General features: G+C 42.1%; 1 protein-coding gene across 2 annotated transcripts in view; it reads right to left on the bottom strand.

The window, feature by feature from the left end:
* LOC144685810 (atrial natriuretic peptide receptor 2-like) overlaps window positions 1-12,665 on the bottom strand; it is a 160,120-nt gene extending 147,455 nt beyond the window's left edge. The window contains exons 1-3 of one of the 2 annotated variants that reach the window (XM_078550730.1): window positions 12,473-12,665; window positions 9,636-9,835; window positions 8,800-8,913 (exon numbers count right to left, since the gene is read on the bottom strand). In XM_078550730.1, coding sequence (XP_078406856.1) covers window positions 8,800-8,913; window positions 9,636-9,835; window positions 12,473-12,539 — 381 coding nt within the window. In that variant the 5' untranslated portion in view covers window positions 12,540-12,665. Of the gene's footprint in view, window positions 1-8,799; window positions 8,914-9,635; window positions 9,836-11,074; window positions 12,009-12,472 lie in introns of those variants that run through there. The other variant, XM_078550720.1, reaches the window with a different exon arrangement.
* Between the last annotated feature and the right edge of the window lie 876 nt (window positions 12,666-13,541).

Below are 13,541 nucleotides of genomic sequence, written 5' to 3'. Positions count from 1 at the left end.
AAGAATCCGTCCATCTCCTCCTTAAATTTATTCAGCGTCCCGGCATCCACTGCACTCTGAGGTCATGAATTCCACAGATTGACAACCCTTTGAGGAAAGTAATTCCTCCTCTTCTCTGATTTAAATCTACCACCCCTTAGTCTAAAACTATGGTCCCACATTCTAGAATGCCCCACAAGGGGAAACATCCACTCTATCCCCTTTAGCATCTTAGAAACCTCAATTAGATCTCCTCTCACCCTTCTAAACTCTAGCGAGTATAGGCCTAAACTGCTCAATCTCTCCTCATAAGACAAACCCCGCATCTCTGGAATCGATCCAGTGAACCTCCTCTGAACCACCTCCAATGCAACTACATCCTTCCTCGAGTAAGGGGACCAAAACTGTGCTCAGTACTCCAGGTGCGGTCTCAGCAATGTCTTGTACAATTGCAACAACACTTCCCTATTTTTATACTCTATTCCTTTTGCAATAAATGCCAAAATTCCATTTGCCTTCCTTATTACCTGCTGTACCTGCATACTAGCTTTCAGTGATTCATGCACGAGGACACCCAGATCCCTCTGCACTGAAGCATTCTGAAGTTTCTCTCCATTTAAATAATAAGTCGCCTTTTTATTCTTCCGACCAAAATAACCTTGGGCTGCATTTTTAATTTTGGGGTGGGAAACAGGGGCCGGGACTGCTCCAGACCCAGAATCCACCTCTGGAATTTGGGCAGGGTTCCTCTTAATTGGCATGGAACAGGTTACCTGTCCAAGTAAGAAAGGCAGGCGGGCTCTCGAAGCTGGAGGGCCAATCAGAGGCCTTCCAGCTTGAGAGGAGCAACAGGCCGCATAAAGGGTAAGTAACTGAAAGGGTGCTTCGACATGGAGGCACCTTCTCACCAAAAGCCTTTCAAAAATTAGAAAAAAAACAGAAAACCAGCCAGGCCGACATTGATGGGGTTTAGGGTCAGTGGCCTCCTCAATCTGCCACTGGGTGTCAGCCTCCTGCCTTCCATTATGTCGGGGAACTGGAGGCCAACTGGAAAATCCCAATTGGCTTCTTTAACTACCCTTAGCAAGGTCCTTAATGAGCCTAATTGACTGCCCACCTTGTAGGGGGAGGGTAACCCTGCAAGCCTCGAACATGCCTCAGCAAAAATGGGCAGCCCTGGGCACAGGAAACAGGCATGCCAGCCGGTACAGGTATTTATGGGCTCTGCCCACCTCCATTTCCAGCCTTTCTGGGGTTTGAAAATCCTGCTCTCTTTTTCTCTCTCCACAGATGCTGGCTGATCTGCTGAGTATTTTAGCATTTTCCATTTTTATTCCAACAGAAACTGTTCTATTTGCAACAATAAAAGGAAAAAGTTCTCTCATCTTTAACTGGTATTGAATTATTTTGTTTGTTATCCATCCTTACATAAGCATTCGTCCTCATGCCTCACCTTATGAGATACCTTCAGAAGCCAAATGTAACATTTTATCTTGAAACACTTTCTTTGCCATAACGTTCAGTTTTTACGGGCCTGACATTTCTTGGAGCATATCGGGATTTCAAATGCTATTATGGGAGGAGATACCTTTGAGTTGCTGTTGAAGTATATTAAAAATTAAATGAACAGAAATATTCCTTTCTCTTACCAACTCAAATCACCCTTCCTGACTCAAAATGGATGATGTTCTGAGTTTGTGCCTTGCCACACAGGATCATATTCCTCATTCTGTACTTTCTTCATTCTACATCTTCAGATTTTTATATCTAAGTTTCATGTTACCTAATCAGTCTCTTGATTTACCTCATCCTTTTTCTTTATGCATTGATAATGCCACTAAAGTTTCAATTTCGCAAAAATCTCTCCATTTAAATTGATTTAAAAAAATCACCCAGCGATACGTACACATTGAGATTATTGAGAACCGACAACAACATCGCAAGAGAAAAAAGGTACAGCATTGAAACTTTGGGGTAGAGCTTCTGCTTTGGTGCAATTGTTGATTCAGCCCAAATTACACCCAAAACTGTACTAGCTTGGAATTAAACTTTTACTTCCACTCAAACTCATTTCCATATGGCTGAACATAAAATCTGTCATAAACTAGTGCAATCGGGCAGCATTTTAGAACATTTTCTTGAAAAGCATTTGTTTTAAAAAATATTGCTTGATATATTTTAGAGTGTTAACTTGGCAGATTTTGATTAATCCAGCTGAAAAATGGGTTTATTACAAAAATAAGCATTTTAATCAGAGCGTCTAGTCTATCACGTATAAGTAAATGAATTTTAAATCATTGAAAATGACCTTAAAAGGTTATACAGAGAAATTTGCTAATTATATTGATCTAAAGTAGTCAGGGTCTGAGTAAAAATAAAAATATATAATGAGTTAAATGAAAAGCTTTTAAAATGTGCTTATTAGTGCTCTTGCGCCTAAAGAAAAGCTTAATTTTTAATGCCTCCTCAAAAGCACGCATAAAAGTGCAATTAGCAAAAGCACCCCCAATGGTGATTAATTTGATCTGGGGGCATAGCCAGTTTTGTGGACAAGGCCAGCTTTCAGCAGGATTTCTGCAGGATTTTTTAGATGAGTGCAGAAGATAATGGAAACTTGATTTTTCCTGAATGTAATTTTGCTTAAAATTTGATGATCATTTGTTCTGGTTTCACCACTTTTAGATGAATTTTGTTAAGAAAACCAACTGAACCTAATGTAAAGTGCAAGCCTTCTTATTTATCTGAACCATGAATTAACATGAATTGGCCCCTAGCCAAGCTGTTCCAGTACAGCTACATCACTGGCATCTACCCAGTTATGTGGAAAATTGCCCAGGTATGTCCTGTACACAAAAAGCAGGACAAATCCAACCTAGCCCCATCAGTCTACTCTTGATCATCAGTAAAGTAATGGAAGGGGTCATCAACAGTGCTATTAAGCAGCACCTGCTTGGCAATAACGTGTTCACTGACACCCAGTTTGGGATCCACCAGGGCCTCTCAGCTCCTGACCTCAATACAGCCTTGGGTCAAACATGGAGAAAAGAGCTGAACTCCCGAGGTGAGAGGAGAGTGACTGCCCTTGACATCAAGGCCACATTTGACCGAGTGTGACATCAAGGAGTCCTAGCAAAACTGGAATCAATGGGAATCAGGGGAAAACTCTCCACTGGCTGGAGTCATACCTAGCACAAAGGAAGATGGTTCTGATTGTTGGAGGTCAGTCATCTCAGCTCCAAGACATCATTGCAGGAGTTCCTCAGGGTAGTGTGTTAGGTCCAATCATTTTTCCTTCCATCATAAGGTCAGAAGTGGAGATGTTCGCTGATGATTGCACAATTTGTGACTCCTCAGATACTGAAGCAGTCCATCTCCAAATGCAGCACGAACTGGACAATATCCAGGCTGGGGCTGACAAGTGGCAAGTAACATTCACGCCACACAAATGTAAGGCAATGACCATCTCCAACAAGAGAGAATCCAACCATCGCCTCTTGACATTCAATGGCAATACCATCACTGAATCCCCCACCATCAACATCCTGGGGGTTACCATTGACCAGAAACTCAACTGGACTAGCCATATAACTACTGTGGCTACAAGAGCAGATCAGAGGCTAGGAATCTTGCAATGAGTAACTCATCTCCTGACTCCCCAAAGCCTGTCAACCATCTACAAGGTACGAGTCAGGAGTGTGATGGAATAATCCCCATTTGCCTGGGTGAGTGCAGCTCCCACAACACTCAAGTAGCTTGACACCATTCTGGACAAAGCAATCCGCTTGATTGGCACCACATCAACAAACATTCACTCCCTCCACCACCGACGCAGAGTAGCAGCAGTGTGTACCATCTACAAGATGCACTGCAAGAATTCGCCAAGGCTCCTTAGACAGCACCTTCCAAACCCACAACCATTACCATTTAGAAGGACAAGGGTAGCAGATAGATGGGAACACCATCACCTGGAAGTTCCCCTCCAAGTCACTAACCATCTTGACTTGGAAATACATTGCTATTCCTTCACTGTCGCTAGGTCAAAATCCTGGAACTCCCTAACAGCACTGTGGTGTACCTACACCACATGGACTGCAGCAGTTCAGGAAGACAACTCACCACCACCTTCTCAAGGGCAACTAGGGATGGGCAATAAATGCTGGCCCAGCCAGTGAAGCCCACATCCTGTGAATGAATAAAAATAAATCTATCCCTGTTAATGCCTAAGTGTCCTTGGATGGAAAAATAACTTAATCAACCATTAATCTAAATTAAATAAGACCAGACTGAGCTGTGTTAATGGTCAAAAGCCAATAGCTCTAGAGTACAATTGCCAGCAGCCAACATTTGGGTTATGCTTTGGGATATGAATCACATCTGCACACCATAAGATCTTTTTGCACATGCATGCTCACAGATGTGCACGCAGCTCTGTGCCTTGGCTAATACATTTTGAATGTTTTTGGAAAGTGGGCAGAATTAGCTATTTTCTGAAAGCATAAATATGATTCAGAGTAAAGAGTAAAGATATAAATTACCCTGGAGGTCCAACAGACCTTTATGTCTATCTGGATAGATGCATCATTTTAACAGTTGAGCCGAAAGGAGAAAACATCTGACAATGCAGCACTTTCAGATGTATCTGCATTAGAGCATCAGCCGGGATTGTGTGCTTAAATCCACTGCAGGTCTCAAACCAAAAACCTCCTGATTCAAAAGTTTATTTATTCATTCATGATGTGGGCATTGCTAGCAAGGCCAGCATTTATTGCCCATCCCTAATTGTCCTTGAGAAGGTGAGCAGACTTCTTGAATCACTGCAGCCCATGGGGTGAAGTTACTGCCAATAGTGCTGTTTGGTATGGAGTTCAAGGATTTTGACCCAGTAATGAGGTACAATATATTTCCAAGTCAGTATGGTGAGAGCATTGCTAACTAAGTCAAGATGACATTTAAGATCTAGTAACTATTTGGAGAATAAATAGAAGCAGTGGATACTTAACTTGAAATCCTAAGCCATCTTTAATTTAGAAAATTAAGAATGGTTTTTAGAACTATAGGAAACTATCACAACACACTCTTCAATGTGGAATGCAGTTAATGTAACTACACTAACTAGAAACAGGAAACAAAATAGCTTGAAAAATTGATCTGCAATGAATGATTTCCAATGTTAGTCACTTTTGGAAAGTAAACTAAATAATATGATTATAAAAAGACAAAAGTTGTGCTGTTTTCTTCTTTCCTAAGTGAACAGTCAAGTTACAAAAATGCAAAAGAAAAGGCAATTATGACCTGGCCCCCCAGTACAAACATATCATCAGGTCTGGCAGCATCTGTGGAGATGAAAACATGGTTAATGTTTTGAATTGATTATGAGCCTTCTCCAGAACTCACGGTTCTGAGGAAGAGTCATATTGGACTGGAAACATTAACTCTGTTTTTCTCTCAACAGATGCTGCCTGACCTGCTGAGTTTTTGCAGCACTTTCTGTTTTTATTTCAGATTTTCGGTATCCACAGAATTTTGCTTTTACAAACAAGCCATCTGATAATTAAATGCAGTCTGATGTTAGCTAGTTAGATGTAATTGAAGATTGTTGGCTACTCAATCCAGTAAAATCCAATACAGGTGGTAAATGGGTTAACAATAGATGACCACCACTGGAAAACAACATGTTTATTCAAAGGCAGGTTATTTATCTTCTACTTGATTTATTATTTACTTGTGCTAATTAGAAACATATATTAGCCCACACTTCATCCTTCAAGAGCTGTCAATAGCATTCATTCAGGAAGATAAGTCAAGCTGCTCTCTGGAGAATGCATCTCAAAACAGCTGAACATATTTTTCCTTCTGTAAGATTTGACTCCACTTTCTTAAAACTATTGACATTGATTCCAATTCTTTCACCTTTTTCGCAGCGATGACTATGTCTGGGTATGTAATAGGGATGAGCTTTGAATGACATTTTAAATCCAAATAAACTAACAACTCACCTTATCCTGAAAAAACTTAATAACATTTATATATGTGATATCTTCATAGTATCTTTCTCTATCTTTTGTTTAACAGTGGTGTTACCTATTTATTGTTAATATGCTTTGTGTTCATACACAATTATTTCTAATAGTATTTTTTAGGCTTATAGGATTGAGGGGGGCACTTAGCTCAGTTGACTAGATGGCTGACGTGTTGTTCAGATTAACACTGGCAATGTGAACTCGATTTTCACTCTGGCTGAGGTAAACTTTGGGACCTGCCTCCATGCCCTGGCCCTGAGAGTGGAAGGCAATGGCAAACCACCATAGGTGAAAACGGCTCGGATTGAAGCATCAGCAGACAATTAGCTAAAGACCTGCCTCTGGGCAGAGAATGAATGAAAATAATTTCTTGATATTTTTGTGGAAGCTGATCATATACCCTGATTTTGTTACTTTTGAAAATTATATCTGATAAATGAAAAGAATAATTTACTTAACTTTTATCTGGATATATAAAATTTACACAATTTATCTGGAGCTGAATCTTTTAGCACTAATACTCTACAGACAGTCCTTCATATTTCAGTTATCTATGTTTGTTCTGTTAATTTTTAGGTAAATATACAAACTTTAAGTGTGAATATAGCATGATGCAATATATTATCGATTTAACTGACTAAAAACATAACTGGCAACAAGAATATTCCAGAAGTAGTGACAACAACATTTTAGAAAACAAAAAAATCAGGTATTCCAAATATTCAATGTTATATTCTTTCAAGTTTTGCAACGCTGTAACCAATAAATGCAGCTAATTGGTAAATAAAGCGCTTGGCAACAATTTCATTCTTTTATATGTGGTCTACTTCTGGGTGAAAGGTGTACCAATATCATCTGGCCCAATATGTCTGAAGTAGAATATTGCTTCTTTGTGTCTGCATGAAAAAACTCTGCCACCATGTATCATAAACTGCAAAGGTCAGCTGGAATGACTGTTTGATAAACAAATAGCACATCACATTGGCAGCATATGATTTACCTATTAAATACCAGGAAGCCATAGCTAGTGGCAATGACTAATAACATGAGCTCACCCATTTCTGTGTAACAGCTGTGGTGGCTAATGTGGGATTGCATGTTAGAGGTGGTGTAAGATTCCATTAGACATTGACTGGGAATGCAGAATTATAATATATGATGTTGTAATCCATTTGGATAGCTAGATGGTACAATGAATTGAAAGGAGAAAACCTAAACTATTTCCAAAAATATTTGACTGTGAAATTGGATATATTTTTTAATTCACTTAACTCACTTGTGTTTGCTATTTTAAACAGTATACAATATTTTACATATTGTTAGTTTATACTTGTTACTAAAGTTTATTATATTGGACATAATAAGTGACTGAATGTGACATTTTGGTTGAAGAGCCAGACATCACATCAGAGATATTGTAGTTTGGCAGTATTATCCTACTCACACATATGTGTGATTGGCTAATACCGAAATACACAGCAGTAATTAGATTGAGGGGTTATGGATATATTTGCAAGTCATGATATAAAGCTGTAGCAATTCATATCATTAGAAACAAAAAAAACTATTGCAAGCTACTATAATATGATAATGATAATTACTATAATGATGATATAAACTGCTATTCACGAGCAGACAACTAGGGAGAAAGGTATGGATGACATTGGACCCAAAGACATATAAGGTCATGAGATTGCTTTAATTTCATACTGTTCGCAGAAAACAAACATTTTGTTCCAAAGTATGGAAAATATATGAAAACTATTTGCTGAGCTAAAATAGAAGAAACTCTGTTTCAGAGCACTGTTCAATGCCTTAACTGAATCATAGTATCCAAATTACCCAAAGTAAATGATTACGTTCTTCGGTATGCCTTGGGTTACATGATGATATATTTGGTAGTGAAATGTGGTGTTGAAAATCAGTTCATGACATGAACCTACTCAAACGAAATAAAATGAACTTGAAAGCTATAGCCCAGCCTTCTATGAAAATCAAAACGTACAACACGCATACATTTACAACAATAATCGTTTCGCTGGAAACAATACCAATCAAAACCTCCCAACAATCAGCACAAAAAGATCAGCCTTTACAGCTGCGATTGGCTATACTCATCACTCGCTCTTTTTTACATGATGCGTAATGTAGAGGCACCAAAACAGTAAACTGAGTTGTGTAGAAATTTAACAATAATTAGAAAATTAAATTTGGATTAGGACCAAAAATGGTGTGACCCATGACCGTTACTCAAACTATCTTTAACTGTAAATCTGCTATTACTAAACTTCCTATAGGAATCATCTCAGCGAGAGAAATGAACGATCTAAGTAAATGGTTGGCAGTATGTTGGTTCTTCCAGAACTGTTTCTTTTGAAACCAACTGTATTTCTAACTCCTGTAGCCATATAACAGTAACACACAGTCCTTTCAAAACAACAGTACACTAATCTGCTACACAGTTCACTGGGTCAATGAAAAGTAAACTAACGTATCTGAAATGTGATAAACATCTGTGTTTAAATGAAAGATGAAGTAGGTCCAGTGTTTGCAGTGCAGGGTGACGCGCATTAATGTTCGGCGCAGAGATCCCCTGTGTCGGGCAACTGACAGAATCTAATCTCTCGACTTCTTTAGTTACTCCCTTCAGTGTAAGGGGAATGAGTGAAGCATCTCTCTATGTGTATGTACCATCTATCATCTATCGATCTAACGATCCATCGATCTGTCTGCCTAATGAATTAATCGCATCTAAATGTAGTTTTTAAGATTCCCGTCCTGTATTCTAGTGGACGCTTACCAGAGTGTTGGCCAGATCGGCACTCGATACGTTTTTGGCTCTTGCCCTGAACTCTTCCTGAAACTCGAAATATTCGGGTGCTTCTGGCTGTCGGTTGGTAATGATCATCACCGACTGAAAAAAAGAGAGTAGCAACATCCCAATTAGCCTCAGTTCATGCTATATTCTCCAGCAGTTTCTGTGGGGTGAACAGCTGATGCCGTCCTGCTTTGTGCAAACTCAACGCTTTTCACAAGCAACTTTCTAAATCCGACCAAGAACACAGAAAGCAAAGTCTGACAAGGGCTGGGAATGGCAGCATTTGGTGCAACTTCTAATGCAATTTACTCTTTTCGCCGGGTGGCCAAGGGGGTGAATCGAACAACATACGAAGGGTGATTTTTTTTTGGAATTGCAAGTTGGTTTCTTCTGAATGGCTATGAGGCTATGAAGGTATTAATAATGTTCATCGCCCTTTAAAAGTGTCGGAAGAAAACCCACAGCTAAGCAAAGGGGATAATTTATTCAATGCACGGTGTTATTTAATCCTCAGTGTTTTCGATGCTTGGGCGCAATAGGTTTTTATTAGGTAGGGAGTATCCAGCAATATGAATCATAGGCGGATTCGTGCCGTTGAGGTAGCGATCAGCCATGATGCAATTGAATGAACAGGCTGGATGGGCTGAATGGCTTACTCCTGCTCAAAACACCCTTTTGCAAATTGCAGCTTTGCAAACTACAGGATAGTTCTTCCTCTCGGCACAGAACGCCTGCCTAATAGGCTGCTTATGTATATACTGCACACAGACAAACTATCTCCTAGGTGGTTTGAAATGGCTTGAAAGAAATGACTGTACTTTGAAAGCCTCCTTGAGGATGGGCTCGCTGCTGTGGTTCATTTTCCAGGGTTTGTACGACTCTGTCGGTGATTTCACTTTCAGGCTTTCAGCGAACACATCCAAGTAGAAAAAAACATAGTCTCCCCGTGTCATTCCTTCTTTCTGCGCGTAGAACATTATCTGACGAAAATTCTCGAAAGGGAAACACAGATACACAACTGGAAGAAAAGGGGAAAGACATTGTGTAAATGTAAAAGACATTCGTGTAAAGCACGGCCCTCAGTTGAGCAATAGGGATCCTTAAGCACTTCACTAACAAACTAAGAAAATCGAATGTTTTTTTCAGGTGTGACATTGTATTTCACATCAGGATCTAAAACAAAAACAAGCCAATCGCTCAGTGGTCAATTGGAGTTTGGAGATTAATGTCGCGGCCACTCCTCCACAAGGAGAGCCCACTCTGAGCGCCATTGAACTGGTGAAGAGCCCGCTGCTCTTTAACCGCTCGTTCACACAGGCTTTAATGGGCAATGCTCCGCCTGCTATCGATGCTGCTCTTTGTGTCCTTCATTGTTTATTGCTGCAAGTGGGTTATGACGGTTTGTTAAAAAAAAACAACCGTGTGTATGAACAGCCTACATTCATGCTCAGAAACTTCCATATAATGCTGTACTACCCTCCGTGTCCAATGCAATGCACACACCTGTGTAGGCATGGTCTTCAGAGTTGAACACGTCTGCGAGCCAACGCTTTTTGGGTCAACTTCTCACATCACGATTAATCAACAGTGTCCACTTATAACACAATCCAGCTGTGTTACAACTTTTGCCCCTCAGAAGGTGAACTTCCTCACTGTTTAAACTGAGTGCCGGGCGGGGAGTTAGGGCTGGGCAGATGTGTTACAGATGTGTTTTTACACCGTACATTGTGTTCCAGTTTGCCATCATAAATGTTATTTAATGTGACATAAGAAGAGCCAGGAGGACATTCTTTTCCCAGTTAAAGCGTCGACATTGCACTAAACCCTCTGCAACAATTTATTCCGTCGAAAACAGGGCAATTTCTGAAAACCTATCTCCACCCCCCCCCCCCCCCCCCCACCTCAATTCCGCTTTCGCTCTCACCGGCGAGGACCTAGGGATCGTTAAATCTGGTTCAGCAGACCGCGAACTGGGTGGGGGAAATGGGTCGCAGATTACAGGGCTCAAATCAAATAACGGTTCTTCCCCCCCCCCTTTAAAAATAATAACTAAAAGTAAATATCAATTACGGACCGTGAACGAACAAAATGCAAACTCACGGTTAGGGTGAGCATTTACTGACTGATCCCCCTACCCCCTGTCCAGAATAGGCTCAGGGGAAATGAGATTTCCCCCAGATATGACAGTGCCACCCCGCCTCCAAAACAACAGCAAAAACACATTGAAAGAATAGGTGGGCTCTGTACATCCACTTACTCCGTGCATTGTCTTTAATGAATTGGATAATATCAATGATAGTGGTCTGGTCCAGATCTTCCTTATCAATTCCTTTCCCCGGTATGGTCAGGTTTGCAAACTCATCTCGCAGGGCGGTGTAAATCCCTTCGGAGAGGAAGAAGAAAGGCCGATCGTCCGTCTTGATGTCCAGGAAAACCAGGACCGCCCTCGAGGTCCAGTTGAAGGTTTCGTGGATGTGGGCAGCAAATTGGCCAAGCTTGGCGTAGGCCGGTCCCGTGCGGATCACCGTGTTGTAGTCCCTGGTGATGGAGAAGCCGGAAGCCGATGCCCCGGCGGTGACCAGGGGCAGCTTCCAGTGAGTGGCGAACCTGGCCACCGGGGCGGTGGTGTAGATGCAGCCGGGACCCACGAAGACGTCCGGGTCGTCTTCCAGCTTCAGGTCGACAGCGTGCAGTGGGGCGAGGGAATCGGCGCAGCGGCCGTTCACCTCGCTGCTCTTGAACTTGTAGGTGAGGATGCAATCCTTCAGGAGCTCCCTGTCCTGGTTAATCCTCTCGATGGCCAGCTGGATGGCGGGTCCGACCCTGGGCCAAGCCCAGGCATAGTTGGTGTTGTTGTGAGGTAGCACGATGGCGATGTTGATGCTTTCGGGGGGAGTTTGCGATCGGCCCGGGCCGGTGGCGAAGTAGAGAAACAGCAAGAAACATCCCATCCTCATGGTTCATGAAAATAAGCAATAGGTTGTCATGCAACCTGTCGAATTCTCTTTAAAATCCCGCTCTTCCCCCTCCCCCTATGTTTTCCACACAGGCATCAGAAGAGTGTTAAAGAGTAACTGACCAAGGGTCGCTGAAATGGACCAAAAGTGGACAAAATTGAAGAGAAAGAGTCAAACATGTGCTCTCCTTTTCTCTCCCTTTTTTTTTATCCCTCAATTAGTCATCAGCAGCTTTCCCCCCCCCACCCCCCCCTCCCTCAGCCCCGGCTCAAACCGCCCTCTCCAGGTTCCTCCTCATTCTCCTGCTCCGCGCTCTCCAGTCTGGGTGACATTTGACCAGACCTGCTCCATTCATATTTTTTTTTGCTCGTCCCTCGAACCACATCGATCGCTTAAGGAAAAATAAAGCCCTCCCAGCCTCAGTTATTACCATAGCGGGCCTCCACTTGGTGTGCTCAGCCCTCTCTCAGCACGTCAGCGAGAGGCAACCCAAAACCACACAACCAGGACTAAAGCGCCATCTGCCAGAGCAAAGCGCCACCGACACTAAGACCGTGCATTCCCCCCACCCCACCCCCGCCCCCCCAGCTCAAAACACGGCAGCAAGGTTGTTCATGCTTAATGTAGTAGCGGGTAAAACGAGACGAGAAGAATGAATGAATATTGAGATGGCTGCCAACACTTCAGGCGTATATTACCGGTTTGGTCATTGTTCTCTATCTGTCCTCGTTTTATTCCGGGTCTCCCGAGGATTCCCAAAGTCATTCCATCAAGAAACTGCCAGCGAGGTTTGGAGGAACGCAGGCTTTCTGGAATTTGAAGCTGGGTCACTCTGATTGATACGCAGTTTAACTTTGCTTCTCTTCCCCTCACTGTAGCAGCTCAGTTGGGCAGCTGAAGTGCTTTAGTGTCAATCTCAGGGCCATCCCTTGGTCGGGTTGAGCACCGTACAGCCGCTCTCTCGGCACCGAGCTCAGTCGAAGTACAGTGTAACTAGAGGACACACCTCGTTTTTATTCCCTTCTACCGATAAGATATCGGTAATTGGGAGACGGTAAGAATCGCGGTGTGGTCCTGAGGATACCTTCCGCTTCTCTCAGACTTACAAAGACTCAGATTAATACAGAGCAAATACCGACCCTTCTCTAGAATTGCTCTTATCGCCTCAAGCTGCTCCTGTTTAAGCCGAGCAATGGAAGGTGGGAGAAGTGTAACACTGATATGGGGTACAGCACATCTACTGGTATTTTAAAAGGTGGGTATCAATCAATGACCAGTTGGACCCGCCAAATTCATTGCGGACAATCTGGAGGCGGTGGGCCCTTTAGCAGAACGAACTTGTGTAGTTTCCACCTTCCACTAACCTCATTGATACATCGATTTCAAATCGGACTTAGTAATTCACGGGAGCCTGATATCCAATATTAAATTATGTATTAAATACCTGTCGTATTCAAAATGACAAACTTGAAATCTGTTTGAGTCAATATGCAATGAACAAGGAATCGTATACTCATTGAGGGAAACCGGGAGAGCAGGGATGGGATAAATCTATTAACAGTGAAATGGCCAGAAACAGCGGTTTATCATCTGGCTGTTCCTACCGTGAGCAATCTGAAACCTTTCAACACTTGTTATATTATTTGGGCGAAATCTGGGCTCATCTCGGTTTCCACTCGCTGCAGAAGTGGCCGAAGAAAGTACACGTTTAGTTTACTCTCAAAAGTATGTCAAAATTTAGTACTCAAAATATGACGGTTACTCAAA

This window comes from Cetorhinus maximus, chromosome 1 (assembly GCF_964194155.1).
Source record: "Cetorhinus maximus chromosome 1, sCetMax3.hap1.1, whole genome shotgun sequence".
NCBI lineage: Eukaryota > Metazoa > Chordata > Chondrichthyes > Lamniformes > Cetorhinidae > Cetorhinus > Cetorhinus maximus.
This window is presented reverse-complemented; position numbering and strand designations above follow the sequence as displayed.